This window comes from Xiphias gladius, chromosome 18 (assembly GCF_016859285.1).
Source record: "Xiphias gladius isolate SHS-SW01 ecotype Sanya breed wild chromosome 18, ASM1685928v1, whole genome shotgun sequence".
NCBI lineage: Eukaryota > Metazoa > Chordata > Actinopteri > Istiophoriformes > Xiphiidae > Xiphias > Xiphias gladius.
The window spans coordinates 22,368,047-22,390,769 of NC_053417.1; the positions used below are offsets into that span (position 1 = coordinate 22,368,047).

General features: G+C 39.6%; 1 protein-coding gene across 1 annotated transcript; it reads right to left on the reverse strand.

Annotated features, from left to right (window-relative positions):
- Nucleotides 1-253: 253 nt before the first annotated feature.
- On the reverse strand, nt 254-21,664 carry LOC120804096 (chemokine-like protein TAFA-1). Its single transcript, XM_040153307.1, has 6 exons — nt 21,493-21,664; nt 20,040-20,184; nt 2,787-2,927; nt 1,521-1,645; nt 1,246-1,332; nt 254-1,091 (listed from the first exon to the last, which is right to left on the reverse strand). The coding sequence occupies exons 2-5, from the start codon at nt 20,179-20,181 to the stop codon at nt 1,300-1,302; spliced, it is 441 nt and encodes a 146-aa protein (XP_040009241.1). The 5' UTR covers nt 20,182-20,184; nt 21,493-21,664; the 3' UTR covers nt 254-1,091; nt 1,246-1,299.
- Nucleotides 21,665-22,723: the final 1,059 nt, after the last annotated feature.

Genomic DNA, 22,723 nt, shown 5'->3' on the forward strand with positions numbered 1-22,723 from the left:
CGTACAGACATGAGAGTGGTATCAACCCTCTCGTCCGACTCTCAGCAAGAACGCCAGTAAGCATATTTCCCCCAATTGCCAAAATCCTCCTTTAAAGGAGTGGTTTGGTTACTTTAGCATCAAGGTGTATACAGACTTGTGACTACTATGATAGAGTGCTGATACTTGACTCCTGTGAGGGCAATGGCAAAGATGAAGTCACATTAGTTACAGGAACAATGACTTTAATGAAATATCAGCACATATCAATAGATGGCTCCATATGTACAATATCATCATCATCTGAATGATTTGACACAAATAAGGCATTTCAAGTATAGAAAACAACCTACTGGTACCAAGTTTGGTGAATCAATCAGTTTCAGGGTGGCTGACACGTTACCAAGTTTGACTGGTAAAGTCATTAAAGAGGTGATCAAAGGCTAGTACCATACAAACAAGTGGTAAAATGAACAGTATCAAGACACACAAGCTCGGTTTGTGGAACATCTCCCTCACGATGCATCTGTTATGTCTTCACATCACAATCCTTGAACTGGACAAAACTTTGGCTGTGTTGGGTTTTGTGTGTAAGAAGAGGGAAGATCGAGACCGCATTCAGGGACTCGACTGATCAATATTCACCACCACCATAAATAAAGTTTGTGTACACAAGAAATGACAAACAATTTATGTACAACATTTTTCCCCTTAGAACACTAAAAAGAGAAAATAAAATCCTGAGGGCTGTCAACTACTGTTCTTGCTCATCCCTTGTCCTTTGATGTATTCCTTTCCTGTTTGGTGCTTCCTAGTAGACATCTGTCTCACTGATGTCTGAAGAGGGACATCAGATGCTATCCAGATATTAATCCGAATGCAGAAATTCATGTTCCATCTCAAAGGTAGAAAGAAATGATGAATATATATTCATTACAAGGTTATGATGAAGTTCCCTGCAGGCAGCTTGGAGCATCAGTATTTTCAGAAGCCTTGAGCAGGATGTGCTTTATGTATTCTACATCTTTTTACACTTTAATCTGAGAAGTGTTCAGGTTTCTTAAAGCAACAATAGGTTCAGTGTCTTTGTTGTACTTGGTCCTGTGACAGTGCTGAAATGAGAAGGAAAGACATATTTAGAAGGATGTAAATATCACAGAAATGAATATAAATCACGTGTTTTTACTTTTGCAAAGCTTAGTGATTAAGACAATTGAAATAAATGAATTAGTATGCCAGTGTCCTCGTATAAATGAAAAATCTGACCTGCAAATTAACCCTTGCACCAGAAGCATTCCCTTGCATCCTCTCCAAATAGTGTTAGTATGTTGATGTTGTGTATGGCTGAGTATTCTGACAAGAAAGAAAAAGGAGGAAACTGAGAGGTTAGATTTTGTTAACAAGTCGTTTTGCAGTGAAATTCGATCCCAATACCTGTGCTGTCTGGTTGATGCCACGGCTAGCGTCGCAGCGCTGTACATTTCTATCCTCCTGCTCTGCCATAACGTCTTGTTTCCTGTGGTCAAGGGAGGTTATCTTACCCTTGTGGTTTTGATCTTGTTGCCGGCGTAGCACATCCAGCCTGAGTTGTCAGGGAGCGTCTTGCATTCCTCCCCCTCCAGGCAAGGCTCCATCTCACACCACCACTTCCCAATTACTATGGATGCTACAGGCAACAAACACAAGAGAAATGGTGATGCAGGTACCTTTCACCCTAACAGAGTGCAAAGCTAGATAGCACAGCCCAGTTTTTTTTTTCCAGATAGACGGCAATTAGGCGGAGGTGTCTTAGCCTAATTATCAAATGTGTCATGCTGAAGGTAACAGTAAGTAGCTTGGCTGTATGTGTAGCATGTATATGCTTCAGATAACTTTTTTTCAGTGCGAAACTGATGCTTATTACAACGTCTTTATTAGGAGCAGTCATACATGAATGCAGAGGGTGGAACTGAGGCTTTTCCTTGAGTGAGTGGATTGGTAGGTATGACTGTGACTTGACTTTAATGCATGCGACATTTCTGCCATCAGGCGAGAAAATTGCTTTAAATACAGGGTAAGTAGACAGTAAATGGTTTGTAATGTGTGACAGAGGAAAAGAACCTGTCAGAGCTGACATTGAGGGACCTCAAATTCCCCCAGTCCGCTCAGAGATAGCAGTAATATTTGCTAAAGGATTTAAGATAAAAGTTGCAGGTGAGAGGTTTTCCTAAAGCCAATATTCGTTTTAGTTCTATCAGACCTGGGCACCAAATCCATGTCTTACAAGGGACTGAACCTGCGTCACAGACATTAATCAAAGCATGTATGAAACCATCATGAAATATCTACAAGGCACCCGTGTAATCAGTAGCCATTTTCCTCCGCATCTCTTTGCATTATGTTATTCTTAATTTCTTGACTCTTTCCTGAGGTGTGCCACATTCAGCAGTTGTGTTTGGCTGTCTGCTTTTGGAGTAAAGCTTACCCCTGCAGACACTCTCTGCTGTCTGTCAGCAACAGAATTTAGACGTGGCACTATCCGAGGTAATGTTAATCTTATCTGGGACAAGGCATTGCATGGGTGGCTTAGGCTTTTATTTGAACAAAATCTCTGTATCTTTACAAAATGTAACAGTTTCGTCTGGCAGGATGTTATTTTTCCTATAATACAGTACATGTTTACTTCAATTAAATATAAAAATGGAAACCATTCTTTTCCTGCAAGGCAAGCACATTCAAAGCAAATGTATTTTTCCTCATGCACACTTAGGACAGCATTGTAGTAAAACCTGATATTTTATTTTTTCCTTATCTTTTTTTCCACTCACCATCAACACATGAAGGTCTGTTTCTGGTGGTTCCAGCCACCTTCCCTGGCAGACAAGAACACTTGACTGTCTGAGACCGCTCCTCAATACGATTCTTATTACAGCATCTGTGGGCAGCAATTACCTCACATGTGCCCCCCTCTGATAAGGAGAAAAAAAAACAAAACAAGACAACAAACTACATTAAGTCAGCATCTCTAAGTACTAAGTACTAAGTACTATTTTGAGGTAATTTTGAGTATTTCTACTTCATGCTGCTTTATATTTCTAACCCACTACAGTTCAGAAGTTAACGATTAGTCAATTGGCAGAAAATTAATCAACAGCATCATTATGACTGTTATCAATTCATCGTTTAAATAATTTTTTAAGCATAAATACCAAGTATTCTCTGATGCCACGTTCTCCAGTGTGAGGACTTTTTATTCTTTTCTATCTTTTTGGAAACTGGATATCTTTTAGTTCTGGACTGCTGGCCAGACAAAACCAGACATTTTAAGGTGTCATCTTAATTTCTGACAAACTGACATTTTTCACTGTTTTGCTTTTTTAAAAATGTATTTGTTTATTTTTTTATAGACTACGAGACTAATTGAGAAAAAAATAAAAAAAAAATCTTGTATTGCTTTATTAAAAATCAGTGTCTGGTTGGTGCCCCGTCTTGAGTTTCAGATGTCTATGAGTTGTTAGCACCAAAGAGACATTTCCCATCTAAACTTCACACATGGTTTCATTTAAATTACTGTTCAAGTGCACTTACGTCGCGCTTTTCTAGTCTTAACTGACTTTCTCCGATTCATGCACACATTCATACAGCGCTTTTCTAAACAAAACTGTTTCTAGACACACACCCACATTCACACACACCGATGACGCATCGGAGGCAATTTGGGGTTCAGTATCTTGCCCAAGGAACCTTCGACATGCGGACCGGGGATCGAACCACCGGCCTTCCGGTGAGTGGATGGCCCGCTCTACCTCCCGAGCACCAGCCACCCCCGCTTATACAAAATTAAAACTAGCTCCCAGTCGAACAGCTACAACAGTAAAATGCTGTTTACACATTGTATTAACAATAGTATTAACAAGGTAATACTGTCCTGATATATCGCTCACAGGGGACATTTTACTGCACAACCAGTTTACATTTAACTGATAATATTTCTCTACTTTTACTTAAGGAGACTTTTGTATTTTGAAATAGTATTACTGAAACTTCTACTTAAGTAAAAGATGTGAATACTTCTTCCACTACTGACTCATATCCGCGTTTCTGCTCGTAATTTTGGAATTTTTTGAAAATGTATGTTAAGCGCAACATCATGTATCTTGCACTGAATCTACAATCTCCATATTCATAAATTCTTTGGATTCGCAGGTTTATTTCATGCAGTAAAATAACAGTAAAACAGCATACAAGTTTGCTGTAAACAAGAATAATTATTCCAGTGCTTTCATTCTGCGGATGAGGCCCCTGCAGCTTGTTGAATGTAAAATGATGATGAAGTGATGTGTGAGAGCGGGCAGAAAAAAAAAAAGACATCTATTAGCGGGAGGAGATGCCTGCTTCAGGATTATCATGAACACGAACACTGGCTCCACTATGCAATTATCACCAAACTACTGGCTGTGCCCTGAAGGATGAGAGGACTGGACCGAACGGACTCGACCCACCTCAACCGCTGGCCTCTCCCACCCACTGTGCTTGGACTCTCCACATATAGGAGTTGTGCAGCAAAGGACTATCTGACAATTACACCCGTCAGCATGAAGAAGATCAAGGAGGTTACAGAGAGAAAGAGCAGAGAGAGGGAGAAAAAGTATCTGGTATATTGCCGGCAAAGTGATATGAAATTATGTTTGACAATGAGCTGTGGGTTTTTGAAATGTGCCATGGGTAGATTTGCATATATTGCTTTAACTATATTTGAATATTTTAGGCCATCCTGATGCAGAGTAGATTCTAAAAATGCATCTGTGTACACTGTCTTAACATCGAATCACTGCAGTTCAAGAAATCGTAATTCAAACAACATTAACTAGCCCTTATTTTAACATCACCTAATCAGCCTTTGTAAGCAGTATGTAAACAGTGAATAACACATAATAACATAGTTGTAAGCAGATACAAGACATTTTTATTTGCCAATAACTGTGATCCCTCATAGTTATAACTCATTCAATGAAGCATCCATAGCTGGTATACAAACAGACAATTAATGCTTGAAAACACAATGTACCATAGTTATTGTTATAGATAATGATGTGCAGAGCTAAAGAAATCAATCTGTTAACTGATTAGTCAGTCAAATGAAAATCATTTTCAATAATTTTGATGATTAATTAATCATTTCACATGTGCCAGCTGCAAAATAGTTGCTGATTGTAGCTTCTTAAATGTGGGTATTGGCTCCTTTTCTATGTTTTATATCATTTAGAATTAAATATCTTTGGGATTTTAACTCTCGGTCAGAAAAAATGCAATGTCTATAGACGTCAGATGCTTTCAGAACTTATAAAGTATTTTAGATAAAATGTTTACCAGAATTATGCAAAAAGGTATTGTTTCTATTTTCAATCTGCCTTTGAATGATTTTATACATGTGTATAAATATTTAATAAATGCTTTATAAAACACTGTTATAACTGGTTAATGCACGTCATTTTATATATATATATATATATATATATATATATATATATATATATGATTACAGCTATGTCATAGCTGTATTATCAATCATTCACTAACTGTTTATACACCAGATACATATACTTCATAGGAGGACATAAAATTTCTTAAAGCTATAACTAACAATTCAGTACCAATTAATCCGCTGATTATTTTCCTGATAAATCATTTTGTTAGAAAATAGCAACCCTTATAATTTCCCGTAGCCTAAGGTTATGTACAGTACTCCATTTAGATAGCTTGTTTTATTCGACCAACTGTCCAAAACCCAAGGATAGTCAGTTTATTATGATATATATTGCCAAGAAAAGCATCAAAACCTCACATTTGAGAATCTGGAACCAACAAATGTTTTGTATTTTTACTTGCAAAATGATTAAATTCATTAATTGGTTACCAAAATTATTTCCAATTAATTTCCTGTTGATCAGTTAATCAGCTAATCTACTAATTGTTGCATCTCTAAAATAGTTTTAAAAATAGAACTACATTATGGTTAATTATAAACCATTTCGTATGTGTTTAATACTGCCTATAAATGCAAAATCGGGGGCTAAAATAAAGTGTTATCACACTGCTTTGAATAGCAAATCTCAACACGTCATTTGGGATCACAACAGTAAGGACTCAGCAGTTTTCAGACTTGCCATTGTATATGTATTGCCGTGTTACATAGATTACATTATTTGTTCAACCCGAAGCCAAACTAAGCCATAAAGTAGCTTAAATTCAGAAAGAAGAGAGAAAGTCGTGTGTCAGTTTCTGTATATAATTGAGCCATCATGCGAGCTCCTGTGGGGATTAACCATCACACAGCCTCACTTGACCCGCTGGATAGAAGTGGATCACTAGGGCTTGTCTCACGCTTGATTTTTTTTTTTTATTTCTACTGCATTGGATTAAAAATTATCATCATCCTCCCTTAGGTGCATAAAACCCTCAAGGGAAGTGAGAATGACACTGTGATGAACGTGATTGTGCTTCATTCAGGATTCAGTGATTCCTAAGAGTGGAGATACAGTGTATGTGCACAGCCAGGTTGTAAGTTGTGCGTGTGCTGAGGTAATTATTAACAAAGAGAAGTAGTGTCAACTTCAGGAGGTGTTGACTGGATAAGGAAGTTTTAAAAAACAAAATTCAATTCATTCAAGGGGAAGGATAGTATTAAGAAAGGCTTTCTATTCCCTGCTTCTTGCCAAGTCTGTTGAGCTTCTTGGGGTTATCATGACTCCTGGCTCTGTATTTCAGAAAACATCAACAGCCTTAGGTTGAACTGAAAAATATCCGGATCTTGTAGCCGGTCTGGAAGAATGTTGCCTGCTGTCTGATGCACTCAACAAAAGGGCATGTCTGCACAATGTTAATCGTGATGTACCAGTGAAAGCAGTGGGGCATCATTTGAAAACAACAGCCCACAGGGGTTTGTTCTTCTTAATGCATCTCCTTAATTGCATAAGACAGCCCCAGATTTCCTCTTTGATCTATTAAAAACACACTACTCAACAGAATTAACAGGCACGGCTTGTTGCTAGCAAACAGAGCAAAGAATTGGGATACTCTATATTTGGAAATCATTACCTCCGTAGAATACATTAAAATGGAATAAAAATGCAGATCAGCTGGCAGGTGTACTGGGTACCTCTACACAAAAGCCATGCAACACTAAGGCGCGGGCTTCAAGTTCACCCATGGTTTCAGCCTGCGACTACAACACGCTGCATGCTCCGAGATCACATCCTAACATTATGAATATTTCAGGGGGAGACGGAGAATAACATGACTGGAGATGAACGCTCTCATCAGGTGAGGGCTGGAGCCAGGCAAGGGTATAATCGTTTTCTTTATTTCCATTTTCCCCCATTATCAGTACCTTGGAACAAAGTCAGGCTCCCAAATAACAAACGGCTTCAGGGTGTGAGCGTATGTGTGTGTGTGTGTGTGTGTGTGTGTGTGTGTGTGCTTGTGTTGTCTCTCCAGCAAAAACTTTGACTGACGGGAAACAAGGGTGACACAGAAATTGTCATTTGTCAGGTCAGAGGTGACGCAGAAGCAGAGGGTCACCTGCCTCATGCTCCGGCCTCGTCATTACTCGGAACCTGGAGACAGAGGTTTTCAGGACGCCAGGTGACCACCTCCAACCTGCACCCAATAAGGCACAGCTCATTTTTAGGTCTGAAAGAGCTGAAAAGGTCATAATTTTATGCTATATGAGATGGTGGTTGTGTCATGTTCTCTGGGATGATTTATTCCTGGTGTTGTTTGGTGTATTGTGCTGATATATTTCCCGTGCTGAATTTTCTTTTGTTGGTCTGTTCTGGTTTTAGGGGGAAAAAAATATTCATCCTTGAGAACAATGAACATCTGTTGTATTTACTGTTACGGTCCATAGTCCAAATTTCTTTGGTCCCGGTCTCGCCTGCAATTGTCTTCGGCCTTGACTAATTCTAGAGTTACAGATGCCATGTCCTATTGTGATGAGTTATTATGAATTTGACATCAGTTCCACCTTAACATTTAACCAACTTAAGCATTATATGTGGAAAGAGGGTGACTGCAAATTGACTGTTCATTGAAGAAACTGTTACAAGAAAGAGAATAAATTGGTTTTTTGTGTATATGCACAGAAATATTTACATTTACAAAGTGGTAGAAAGTAACAGAGTGCATTTACTGTAGGTAAAGGGCCACTGCAGCGATTTAGTCCTGCACTTACCAAAACTTGGGGACAGATAATACTGGTTAAAAAAAGAGTAGTCGAAATCTGCAGCAGAGGCCGAGGGACTTCTATATTCCATAGGATGGGTAAAACGCCACAAAAATCCTGGTTCCTACATTTCCCATAATCCAGTTTGTTAGCAACCTTCATTAGATGCCCTGTGCCTCAAAAATGCAAACTTCTTTCAAAGCTCACACCTCCGGCTCCAGTTTGTAGTACAGACATTATACAGCTGTTTTCACAGACCTAGCAGTACTCCTTGTGATGGGTAAACTGAACTTCATTTGTGAAATCAATGGGGTATTTGTACTTTACTTGAGTCTATCCCTTTTTCTGCTGCTTTATACTTCTCCTACACTACATTTCAGAGGAGAATATTGGATTTTTTTTATTGCTACATGTATTTAAAAGCTGTAGTTACAATTTATTTTACAAATTAAGATACAAAACATATAATCTTTTAAATTATGATGTATTTATTCCCTGTTTCAACCATTTTCTAAAATCGCATTTCATTTTTCAGAAGTGTAGTTCAGCAACGTGCGTTGTACTCATTTCAAGATACAGTTGGCTCTTTAGAGAGGCTCATTTGAATTAAAAACAGTGTGAAATACTGAAATCTTGATACTGAAACAGACTTATTCACTTGTTCAATGGAAATAAGGTTTTTAGGACCCAGAATAACATTATGAAATGGCCCATTATAAAGTACTTTCACTATCACTATCAAAGTGCATTTAAAAAAAAAACATTTTTACATTCATTTTAACATCTACAATTCCATTACGACTAGGCACACTGCATGAGGATCAAGTGATAGGATCGAAGGCTTACATGCAGAAAATATTTGAATTGTATATGCAGGTTTGGAAGAGGTACTCAAACTTAAGTCAAAGTACAACAACAACAAAAAAAAATCCCACAAATAAATCTTGCGATAGACAGTTTTTTTTTTTCAACCGCTGTTTCCAGGGTCAAAAATGAATAACACACCTAATTGCAAGTCATTGTATGGTTTACTATATAGTAGGTCGGATATTCTCATCATCTGTAGCAGCAGCTAGAGGCAAGCTGTCTGACACTTCTGTTTCACTGTACCGGTTTCGGAGCTTTTCCAACGCCAGAATAACACAATCACATCAAAAGATTGATTGACATCTGTTATACAGTAACATGAGTTGTATGCCTACTTGTGTTTTCCAAAACTTTTTCATTATTTTGTCCCTCGTATGATAATATTAAGTACCATATTTGAGGCCAAACTATAATATCACACGCAAAAATACAGAAAAAAAAGCCATCTCAACCCCATTATTTCTGTCAGTCCTGGTCATCTGTTTTATTCTATTTTTTTTTCACCTATCATAAAGTGACTAACATTTTCTATTATATCTGCAAATAAAGATGTAACAGTGTGTTGACAGATACTGTAAAATAAATTCAACAGCGGGAGGAAAAATGTGAAAGTTAGGAAACCCTCTGGCTCTCTATGCAGCATCTCACAGAGAGAGAGAAGCTGATTTGTTCAAGTTTACCACACGGAAATTTGTTAGAGCACTTAACTGTATTACTTTTATCTACACAAATAACAACACCTGGCATCAGCTGCTGGGTGGAGAGTGAGTGCCGTTGAGTCGACGGTCTCCGGCACAATGAGTCATGCTGAAAGCCAACAACACTGCGTTGAAATCCGATGAGTTATGGACAGCAAGCCTGGATGAAGGCAAACGCTGTCAAATCATGCGTGACATGAACGTGTAGTGCCAGTTCTGAATTTCTGTGGATCTGCGGTTCTGCCTGCCTAATGAATGTGAGCCGAGTTCATGTGGGACCAGTAAATGGTTCTTCAAACGTGATGAAACAGCCATTGCATGGAGGGAAATGGTCAGTCTATCTCAATAGAAATGTCACTACGCAATAAGTATGCAATGACTCGCTGTCTACTGTAATGAGCCCAGACTCTGTGGTTGTCTCTGGAGACGCTGATAGCAAGTATAATGTCTGAAGGGCAACACTTCTCAGCCATCTGTTCCAGACGTTCAACACTGTGTGTGCATGGAAAAATGCTACATGTGCAATTTATAAAGGGTTTCTAAACACCATCTATCACTGGGGTAAAACCTAATAATATTTAATGAATACAGCATATTACTAAAAAGGATAGCACTGAGCGTAGTCACTGTTACCCTCCATATACAAACCAAACTGAAAGCCTAAGGGACTCCATCTTGCAGGTAACCCGTTTCCCTTCTGGTGGCGGCCGGCGGCATTATGTGTAGGCCCTGTACTGAATGTGCACACTTACACGCACATTTAAGTGCCATGTGACGACACATCGTGGTGACTGTACGACATCTGAATAACTTCCTATGGTCCATGTCACACGCAGGTCCCTGCAAACACAGAGTCTGTAACTGTGGTTAATTACTTTGTTGTTTAAAAGTAATTTACAAGAGACAGCAGGTGTTGATCTCCAAACCGCAGCAGTCCGTGTTTTAGAGCAGCATGCCTGTCACCTTTTAATGAGAAATGCATCCAAGGTGACCCATAATAAGCTCGACTTTCTCCCCGTGCATGCTCGCTGCAGACTTCCAACCCAGCAGGCTACAGCAATTCTGTCACTGACAGGACGCGCCAGATTAGAGAGTGTCAAATTAATGCAGACGGAAGGCAGTGCGGGGCACAAAACCAACACGTTCTCACTCTCAACTCGTCACATACGGACACTTGGTCAGGACTGAGAACGTGTTGACAAAACAAGTGACTGCATGGTGTCAAATTGAGTGACAATTTTTTTCCCTGCCTACCGTGAAAACATCTGAAGCCCCTGTAGTACTGTTGTTATTCTAGACATAAATGCTGAGGTGAAAGTGAGTGATATAACGCTCGATAAACTCGATACACATATTTGTGTCGAGGCCGGAGAAAATGCAGAGGACTGTGTGTGTTGGTGTAACCGATTAAAAACCGCTTGAGTAAACTTGAGAGTTTGAAATGTTTGGAGAATTTCCAGGGGAAAACAACAGGTTTTATATGTGTCAACACATGAGGATATTTTTTCTTATCAACCCAGATTTCTTTTTTAAGGCATGTGAGGGTTCCATGTTTACACTTGTGTGTGTTAAGAGAAAGTGCAGACGCTTGCCAGAGAGAGGAATCAAAACAATTTACAAGCAAAGAAAACTAGCAATTTCTACTCTGAAAAAAGCACTGTCCATGACACAGAAAATACATGAAATATGGCTGGCGGTTTTGACAGCGTGTCACACAAGGAGGCCGGAAGATTGGTCCTGTGCAGCGGGCCAAAGATGGTTGATACTTTATTGAAATGCAAAAAGACCACTCACAGAGCAGAGCTGGTGTTGTTTTAAGATGCATGAAAACTGCATGGAACAGAGGAAGCAGCGAGTGGTAGCGAATGGGTTTTTTCATTTGCATGTGAGCCTCGAAGCCTGTCCTGTCTGCAGTCACACACCACATAGGCCTAGGACACTGCCAGCCTGGTCCTGATCAATGGCATTAAATGGTATTCTGACTCTCAAGGACCTGCGCGTGAAAAACGCCTGTGGTTGTTTGGTTTTTATGGTGGAGGTGTGTGGCTCGTTCAGCAAGACAGCTATGTGCTGTACAACAGCAATCGCGCGGCAGCTTTCGTGTCCATTAAACACACAAAACAAAGGCTCTCCATTATCCTCTCCCAGCACACATTCACTTCAGAGTTTGTGAAAATGGTCAAACAGAAAAAATACAAATGTAATAGTATGTCTTCTCTTCAGTGCAAAGTCTTTCATTTTTAAATGTCAAGCTGATCCTGTCCTATCTGGCCCTTTTCCCAGACCGGTAAATGTCCAGTAGTGGTATTTCATATTTTTAGATCGCCCGTTCTGATGAAAGCGCTACATTCAGCGAGAAGAAAGGGAAACAGAGATAGAGCAGCGTCAGAGAGCCTTTACAGAACAGCTGCTCGCCTCTGATTTGACTGCTGACCCTCTCACTGCCGGCCAGACAATGTGCCTGCATCATGTAAACTGTGTAATAATGCATAATACAAAGGCTAAATGACCTTTCATGCTGCGTGACATGTACTTTGAAAGGTCGGCAGCGCTGCAAGACCTGCAAGCTGATAAGGGGAGAAATTCCAAGGGATGTTTCTTATTCAGTTTTCTTACTCAGCTTCTTATTCAGTATGACAGTACAATGCAGAATGTGTCACATGATCATTTTAATCACATCTTTCCGCAATTAAGGAAGGCATAGAACATATGTTGGTGTCTAGTGAAATGTTTCCAGCACCTATACAACATGTTTTAAATCAGACATTGTAGATATGTTGATTTTAATGACTGCCTCATTCAATTTTGTCAAATGAGAAGATACAGTATCAGGTCATAATAGAAACCTATACAAAGCAAATGACACGTTCTGTAATTTTATTGTCTATTTAATTTCTTCTTGTCATTTCATCTTGTCATTTCTTCTTTCATCGTGTTGTTCATATTTGATAAATGTATTTCCCCACTTTTGTCCCCCAATTTCACACGCGCACACTCCATTCTCTCCTGGAAAGGTACTTGGATCTGTAATGTAAATATGCCAGAAGACTTATGGCACACCAAGGAAATATTACAACATGAAATTAAAAAAAACCTGAAATCTGTAATAGAGCCTGATAAACCCAATATTAATGACTTTGCTTATTTCTCATACTACCCTCCCCCTTGGAACCAATTAGTAAGTTGATATGCTTCTTTTCAGTTTAATGAGGTCTAAGTAATGATAATGAGTTTCATATTCTTGCCAAGCATTTAAAACAGTCTACCACAAAGACAATGCCATATGAAATGATCTCTCAAGCATAACTCCCATTCTGCAGGAAGCATTTCTTTCCTTGAGAAAATCAAAAATGAGGAATCGATGTCCCACTGTCACCGAGAGGATGAATTAATGGAGGTAGTTTCTCTTGATGCTGATGCCGTATGGGGACGATGGAGTGTCAGTCACATGAAATAACTCTCCAGACTCAGTTGGAGCTAGATTTTAATAAACAATGTGTCTAACAAGTGGGTCACAAAATCTTGAAAATCAAATCTAAAATTCCACCACAAATGGCCAACAGTGAGGTGACAAAAACCCCGTTCATCGTCTAAAGAGCAGGGAGAGCCTGAGGACTCCAACACCTTGAAAATCCTCCACAAAAAAACAAAAAAAACAGAACAAAAAAAAAACAAAACAAAGAAAAAAAGACTGTGCAAACAGCTTGTGACAAACTAGTTACATCAATACACTTCCATATGATGTGGGTTAGTAGGAAAACTTGGCAGCAGACTAGTGATTTGGCAGGAAGCACATTTGCTGGAACAATTCACGATACACTCAAGACAAGAAGGTCTGAACTCCCTTATATAATATTTACACACGGCGGGGACACAAGCTATAATTAATTCCCCAGTAGTTTTTGTTTAATTGGGAAAATGTTCAATTAAACGTGAGCAGTGCTCACACATGTAACCACACGGGCCAGCGCAACCACTGACACCAGCAATTACTGTGAAGTGTGACAGTGGTGTGACCCTTTCCATTGTGAGGGCCTGCCTCTTGCAAGCCCTCCCTGGACACATCTGTGTCCAGGCCATTAATTTATCACACTTTATAAACACTGTAACTATTTTCAACGGCACAGTTTACGATTGCCAAGATCTAGGTCCTTAGATGGGAATCTTAAAACAGTTTTACTCAATTTACTGCCCCAAGTCTGGACCCCATTCAAATGTTTCTACACCCGCCCCTGGTCTAATGTAGATGCACAATTCACAGTAATGAAAGTTTAATACTAATTACACCTAACACCATCATCATATATTAATTAATATGAAAAATGAATGTTATCTGTAAACTCTGCTAAAGAAGCCCCACTAATTTATTTTTAGCTCCAGATAAATGTTCAGCAGGCTCAACAACTTCCCAGAACATTGTTTGATATGAGGAAAAGCACTTATTTGCTGTGCTGTTTGCAGACAACAAAAAGAACAGTATCTCTAATAGCCGAGCTTTGTTTTGGACTATTTCTGGATCAAAGTGAACTGAACCCTTTCACCAGGACTCCGGGTCTCAGAGTCAGAATATATTCAGAGAACTGCAGCTAACTACTGAACAAAACTAAGGATTAAAAAGCTTGCTAATCACCCCTAGAGGATGCATTGCTTTTTAAACCCAACCGGGGAAAAGTGTTTAGAGCGATCAACTAATAATGTTGTTCTGAGGCAAAATTTATTCCACTATTCTCGGCGGTTATTAAACAACAAATGCCACTTAATACAAGCCAAGGCCGCGTTTTATGGCGGCAATGCTCTAACATTAATGCACTTTGTGTGTGGTAACAGTGCATACTATATAATCCTCATGAACCTGTACAAGATGTTCGGTTCGGTGCACAAATTGTTTTAACTCACCACCCCATGTTCCAAATAATTACAGTCCCATTAGTAATAGACAGCCAACATACGGTTTACATCTGAGAAATAATAGCTCCACCAATAAACATTTAGCATTCTGGTGTGTCAGTTATCAACTGTTAGATGACTCATGTTTGACTGGTTAACTCTGCTCATCTAATACTGTTCGGTGTTGATGCTGTCTAACCCATAAAACACATACCGCGGGTCTTTAAGAGACCAGGGAGCACATTGCTTCGTCACTAATTCATTCATTTTGTTCACCTAAGTCCTGAAGTCCCTTCCATTTCTCCAGTATCTGTTTTTAACAATTTTCTGGTGTCAGAGTGTCAAAATTACAGATTAGTGGCATGGCTCTGTGGATGTCGGCCAGTCCACCAGTTTGATCCAGACTTGAATATCTCAACAACTACTGGATGGATTGCCATGGGATTTTTTTAGAGACGTTCAGTGTCTCCAGTGGAGTAGTCCTGATGAATGTGGTGATTCTCTGACTAGGTGATTTTCCTCTAGTGCCACCATGAAGTAGATGTTTGTTGTTTTTAGTTCAATATCTCTACAACGTTTGGATCGATTGCCATTAAATTTGATTTATGCATTCAAGTTCCCCTGATGATGAATTGTAATCGCTTTGTTGATCCCGAAACTTTTTGTCTAGCGCCACCAACAAGTCGAGATTTCAATTTGTCGAATAATCTGGTTTATGACCTGCAAAACTAACAACATTCCCATCAGCCTCAGCTGTACTTTGTGCTTAGTGCTACTTTGCAAATGTTAGCACGCAAACTAGCTAAACCAAGGTAAACATGGTAAACATTATACCTGCTAAACATCACCCTCTAACTCATAGCACTGGTGTGCATAAATACACAGAGTAGTACACTCAAGAGCTGCTCGGGCGGATGTAGTTGTTTTTCTGTAAAACGTTTTCAGGATCTTTAGAGGCTAAAGGTACTCAGTTCAATTAAATTAAATCCAATTCAATTCAATTAATTTAATTTAATTTATAAAGTGCCAAATCATAACCTGCATTATCTCAAGGCACTTCACAGAGTAAGTAAGTATTCAAGACAGTAGTTTTTATTGGGTTTTCTTGTTTTGCCTCATTTTTAGTCACTCATACTATGAATTAATGCAGGCACAAAGATGAAGTTTCTTTTTGTGAGCTTTTCATGTTACCTTGACAGTGCATCGGGGATGTGTGCATCGGAGACGTGAATTCAGCGCCTTTTTTTTTAAATTGTAGGGGTTTGATGACAGTAAATCTAAAAATGAAGATATCCCTGAAGCAACTCATGATGAGGAATATATTTTTGTGCCAGATGATCAGTCAGGTATTTCAGAAACAGAATTGGAGCAGGAGTTTGACAATTCACGCTCAGAGGTCATGAACTTGACAGCAGAACAGCGGACTGCTGCCAGCAGGGAGCACAACAGTGTTGTAATGACCACAAGAAAGAGACTGATTTTTGATTATCGTACTGACTAATTTGTGTTGAATATGTACTGTACATAAACATAGAATATAATAGACCATATTAATACCAAGATATCATTAAGTTCTAACAAGGAACAGATCTCTACAGATCGAATGTAGAGTATGTAGGGTTAAAATAAATGACAACCATGACACCACCGCTACGATATGCACGACACCATTAACTTTGTGTGTCTTCAACACCCCTTTTATTAATGCTTGGGGATTTTGGCTAAGACAAGAAACAGCTGGTGTAGTCACGGGAGAGAGAAGTCAGGCTAATTAATTAAGCTGTGGGCCACAGAAATTCATTTGGCATTTAAGCGTTGTGACCACAAACCATAGCCCCTGTACAGAATTGGCTGAAAGACTTCAATTAAACATGCTGTTTAAACAAATATCCACAAGCTTAGAGGAGCTCTCTCTTATGAATAATTCATTTAGTGAAAGAGGGAAATAAACGGGAAATACTGAAATATGTAAAACCTATTTGTAGCTGTGAGCATATAGTAATAATTAGGACACTGATTGTCTCGAGATTCATTTACTTGAGAATATATTTTTCTTTCAGTGCTAACTAAGGAAATGACACAAATAAGTGTATTCCTGGTAAAATATATGATACCACACCAGCTGAGCAAGCTTTGCCTCTTCTTACAACAGAGCCATTAAAGCAAAAGAAATCCACTTTTAAGGATATAGAAGAAGTTTATGGTGTCTTACAGAGTGGTCAGTGGTCCTTTGCTGTCACCGCAGCATGTGTAACAACAACAGGACAGAGTGGGTTTGCTGAGCTCCAGATGTGGAGAGGCCTCAGGCTGAGGCTGCACGCCACTTCCCATTGGCACTGCGGCGGAGCAGCAATGACACTAGTGAGAGCATGGTTGAGAGGAGGTCTAGGGGAGGGGTGGAGGAAGATGTATGTCAAAATAATGTGCCTCCAGGATACATTATATAAGGCTATTAAATTGTCAGTGTCTAAAACAGTGCATAGAGGATACAGCCTTTGTTTGTGACAGCTGAAAATCCATTTTTCATGTTTGTTTCACTGTGAGCTTTACCAGCAAGTGGTTTCTTTTGTTGGAGCACATGGGGGAAAAAAAAGTCCTGATCCTCTTCTCCTCACTAAAGCTACTGAAAGGCAGACATGAGGGATTTAAATGGTAGTTTATCTCTGGAAACAAATGGAACTACAGGCATACTCCATATATTAGAAGAAAACTGATATTAAAGTTGCTTGACATTCAAATTACATCCGTGTTGAAAAGGCCAGTCTTTAAGATGCACTGACAGGGCTTAGGAGGGAGGGTAATTATAGCTGCTATAAGGGACTATCATAGTAGGTAACAGCGTAAGGGGAGAGGAAGACAGTGAAATGGATACCACACAGAGTAAAGTATTTATTGCTTAAGTCTGAATAAATCATAATATACAGTGGATGCTTACGAGTGAATTACTTCTGCTTGTATTTCCATTTTTGCTTCTCTGCATATCTCGACTCATTATGAAATGCACTCGCAGCTTCACATTCTGCAGCGACCACAAGGCAAGACGTTATCTGCACAGCACTGAGAATCGATGACCTTTCAGTTATGAACAGTTTGACCCTGCAAAGCCGACTGTTGGTGGGAGTGAGTTCATGAGGGAGCAAGGCCACCTCAGGCGGCCGCTATGTACTCTTTGTCATACACTCCGCTAACACCTCCACATGATGCACTGCATCACCAATGGCACTGTTTCTTCCACTGGAAATAGACTGCTGTGCTACACATTCAACACACCTTTGTTCTTTCTGCTCTGAAGCACATATTTCAGTCTTTACCAGATTTGATACAAGAGCTGAATTGTCACTCCTGAAAAAGTGTCATTTGTCACACTTGAAAAAGGATATGTTCATATTTTCCGTTGCTGGATTAGTTTTTAAAATTGATAGCAGTAGGAGTTTATTTTTTCTTTAGCAAGTCAATATTTTTGATGAGGAAAATTTTCTCCCTCTGTGGTTTTCCTGTAAACATGTGCAGGGGTCGGGGAAAGCACAACCCCGTAAGCAACATCACTGCCCGGAACTTTACAGATGCACGACAAAAACAATCTGTTCCCTTTTGTGCACCGTTCACGCTCTTTGCACCAAATAAATACAGCACCTTATGAATCATACCGCAGAGAACAACACCGCCTGCACTGGGGAAGCAGAGAGCAGCCCTAAGAATATCTGAGACTGTGGCAGGCAGCAATCTGTAAGTAGAGCTGTAGGGTGGAAAGCATGTCCGAATCACTGAGCACACACAACCGTCTACTCAAGGGTCATCCAGCTAATGGACTTCTGGACACACAGTCTTTGCAATAAGGCTGCCAATATGTCTGTTCATGAGTGAAGCAGTTGCTTATACAAATTATTACTGAGAACATGTTTGGAGTCAGCAACACAATGCTGCTGATAAATCTGTAATCTTCCTTTCTTGTATGGCTTTTCACACTACAGGTGTTTTTATTTGCAACTAATAATTTATCTAGAGTGTGTGTGTGTGTGTGTGTGTGTGTGTGTCTGTGTTGAAAGGCTATGAAGATGGGGTCGCAATTTAGCTGTTCCAAAAGGCACTACTTGTGATCGACTTTGGCTTTCCTTAACAACATATCCCCATAGATCTAAATTTCTATTGGCAAGGACACAACTGATCTCTCACCCTCTGTAATCTCGATTTCCTCTGGTAATACCAGTCACCGTGAACTTGTGGCATTTCGCTGCCTTTAATGATTGGCCCAGTGGTCTGCAACCAATGGCCTTCTTGCCACCAATTCATGACCCGTCAACCCCAATCCTCCCACCAATCCAACAGGCACGCAACACACAGCACAGAACAAATGTCCCGGTGTCAGGATCAATCCAGACAGGCATCCCATCCTCCTCTCATAAAACTGGCATCTCATTTATCTAGGAGTGAGGACCAGCCATACTATGGTAAATGCAATGACAGGGCATTTACACTTTTAGTAGCAGAGGGTCCTGAAGGATTCAGATATTTCACTTTTAACTTGTTTTCCCCAAGGAGTTACCTGAATTCACATTTGAAATATTAATTCCATTTCCCTTTTGTTGACATGAGAACAGTCTCTAGAAGATATCCTATTTGTGAGTGTCCTTTTCCTTCTCTCTTTTTTCCCTCCGATACACATTTGCAGACGTCAGTAATGAAATGAATGTTTTGGAACAGGAAGTTCTCTGACTCACAATATTGAGAGTATTGAAAAGACCCCTTGCTGATATGCTTGAGGTGCACTGGCGCATAGAGGAAATAACAGACACCAAGGACCTGCACGCTCATGCAGCTACTTCTCCCTTTGAAGTTCTGACTACATTCGGCTTCCTCTCCTCCGCTGAATCCCGAGATCATAATTATTTACCATAAACCATGGCTCACATCCGCCTGATGAAAACAAAGGTTCGACCGTAATGTTTCGGTCATATTCTATTCAGTGCAATTTCACAGGGAGCACAATCGCACAGATCAAATTGAGGGGGAGCAGTGTAGCATGAATACCAACTGTAATAGCTCAAGAAGGAAAGTGCAAAAGCATTCCTTGTCTATCTATGTGATCTCCAAAACAGAAATTCACCTGCTATCAAGGCCAAATCATAATGAAAAACTGCCACAGCCTACAACGTGCTTGCTAAATAATTGGTTGTTAGTCTAAGCTGAAATGCTAATATATTAATGAATGTAATGACTAATGAAACATAAACCTAGAGAAAAATACTGTTTGCGACAGTCTAATTAAACACATGAGCAACTAAAACCCAGAATGCTACAGTACAAGCAATGGCAGCAATTGAGAAGACAACATTTCTTAGCTCAATTTGATGCTTTTCAGAAATCTGCAGTACCCGGAGCAGGAGAGAACGCACCAAAGGACTCACCGATCATGTGAATGGTGGTTCGTCCAGGCCTTGTCCCATGATGCTGTTGGATGGTGTCGTAGAAAGTGGCCTGACACAGCTGAATGGCAGCCACACTGACCCAGAGGCACAAGCAGAACAGCCAGGACATGACAGGACACATCGGCTAAAGAGCGGCAAAGGTGGAGTAAGGGCAAAATACATCATGTTCTCAAACTCTGACCTCAACCTCTCCAACACAAACACACGCACACACACACAGACACACAATTACAGAGTCATGTCCAAAATAAGTAGATAAATGCAAATGCATGAATTTCAACAATCTTGTAGAAGCACATCAGTTTATAATTGGCCTTAACGCTCTCAGTGGAGTCTTTTAGTCATCGGAATTTATCATAAGCATGATTATATAAGTATGACTTCTTCAGTGTTTCGTCTTCCTAGTTTGCCTTGTCTTGTCCCTGAGCCACAACGCTGCAAATGTGGAGTGATCCCTGGGGAGTTTTTCCCATGCAGCAGAGATTTCCCCTGACAGGCTGACTCCCCTCAACTCTGAGCTGTGCTCCTGCCTCAAAACCAAAATCAAACTTAAAAAAAGATAAGATTTCGCGAGCAGCTGGCTGCCGAGGCTTTTCTGTATCTGACAGAATAATGTGATGGTGACACAGCAGCGATAGGAATCAAAAGCCTTGTAATGTTTCACCATGGTGTTTAGATAAGAAAAAATGGAGAAAAAATAGAACAACAACAAGGAATGCTAATGGTCATAGGAGAAGGGTGGCTGTGAGGGAAATCTAAGAAGGAGAAAATACAAAATGTTTCAACGCTGAAATTGTTTCACAACTGTTTTTTTTTCACAGCAGCAAACTGCCAACAAGCATTGGATTACTAATCATCTTCTTTAAATGTATTAATCCGAAACATAGCCTATTTATAACATTTATGAGATGTATTTGGATTTGATTTTTTAAAAGATATGATTTCAACATTATATTGGTTCATTTAAACTGCATAAAAACTTTTTTCAAATCTTAGGAAGGAAAAAAAAGGTGCATTCCACATAGATTGGTGTCATTAAGGTCCATGCACAGATATAAATGAAGTACAATCTCCAGATTCTACTCATGCAAAATACTTTAAAGTTCTTTCACATGGCCACTGTGTCAGTGGCAATAAAATGATTCAGAAAATTGCCAAATAGCTAAATAAACATCTTAAATTAAACTAAAATTCTTAGTAGAATCAATACAAAATCATACCGTGGAATGAGATAAAATACAAATGGTTATCTCACCAATATGCCGCAGAGTGCAGTTATTCTTTTACGTGTGCAGATTTCACATTTTACATTTAAAACCAAAAGGTTTTTTTTTTTTCTGGTAAATTTATGATTTGCCAGTTTCATGCAAAAGGCTCATTCTCCTGACAATTGATCATTATTTTGCCCAGAGTAGAAAGAGTAAAATCTTACCTGAGCAACCCAACAAAGAGTATGTAAATATCTCAACAGAATGACATAAATCCATCCATAATGCTGCTCATGTTGATCCCATCCAATAACTCTGTATTTGGCTCGAGGAAGGAACTCCACTGACTCTGCCTCCCTGCTCCACACTTTGATAGCAACAGTCCAGTGATTCAGAAATGACTGCCAAGCCAGAGTCAGGAAATAGATTTACTGCTCTTTCAATTCCACCTTTGAAATATCACTGCTCCCACTGACACTGAATTCATTTGCCCCTTCGCATTTATAGGCTCGTGCAGAGTGCTCCTTAATTAACTGTAGTGGAATCTCTTCTTTCACCGTCGGCATCCTTCCAGTGAGAGGCAGCCTCTGAGCAGTGGCTCTCGCTGAGTCCCCCCTTAGCGAGCACTAAGACACAAATGTTCCCGTACAGCCTGGCAGAGTGTAAAGACTGTATCACATGTCTTAAAGCCAGACTGCCGCTGGATTAGATGGCATGGTGGCACTCCACCTGATAATATGCTTCTGAAAAATGCAAATCAGGGAAACTGGCACCACTCACGTTGCTATGACCACATGATACAATTGAACATTTATTTACATTTAGAATGGATTCCTTTTTCTCCTGAAGCAACACTTCCTTTAATTCCTTTCCTCTTTTTTTGTTGTCAGCTTGTACTCTGCCTTCCATTTAGAGAGCAAAGAACATGTCTAATGTTTTTAAGTGATTGAAAGTCAATCCAAGAAACGTTATATTATATTATATTATATTACCAGATACAAGCACATGAGAATGGAAAGAACTAAACCCTCAGCCCTTAGCTTACCATGCTGTGGTTACAGGAAGGTGTGTTGAAGAAGATTAGGAGAGAACATGTTTTCACATGCTGAGAAAAAAGTAAAATTGAAAACAGATTGTGTTGACAAATGATAATGTCCATTCAGCCAAAGGTAATCTTCACTTACAGTGGTGGAGTTCTTCAGTCTATGGTGAAGATGTAATAGTGATCGTGGCAAAGAAGGGCAGGTGAGTGCTGTTATTTGGAGTAAATCAGCACCGATCTGTACGTGTGGGAAATAGCTCGATCCTGCCCATACCCCGACACCTTCACTACATGGTGAGCTCTACCTTTGCATTGTGTCGGAATTTTTTTATTTTTATCACTGGCATGCAGAACAGACCCAAAGCCTGCAGCTCACGCCGCCATCTCTACGACATGAAGACATCACATTTTAT

Coding starts and splice junctions, on each gene's coding strand:
- LOC120804096 (XM_040153307.1), bottom strand. CDS start 20,181: ATGTGTCCTGTCATGTCCTGGCTGTTCTGCTTGTGCCTCTGGGTCAGT. Junction 2,928..20,039: donor AACCACCATTCACATGATCG/GTGAGTCCTTTG, acceptor TCTCCTTATCAG/AGGGGGGCACATGTGAGGTA. Junction 1,646..2,786: donor CAGACCTTCATGTGTTGATG/GTGAGTGGAAAA, acceptor TGTTGCCTGTAG/CATCCATAGTAATTGGGAAG.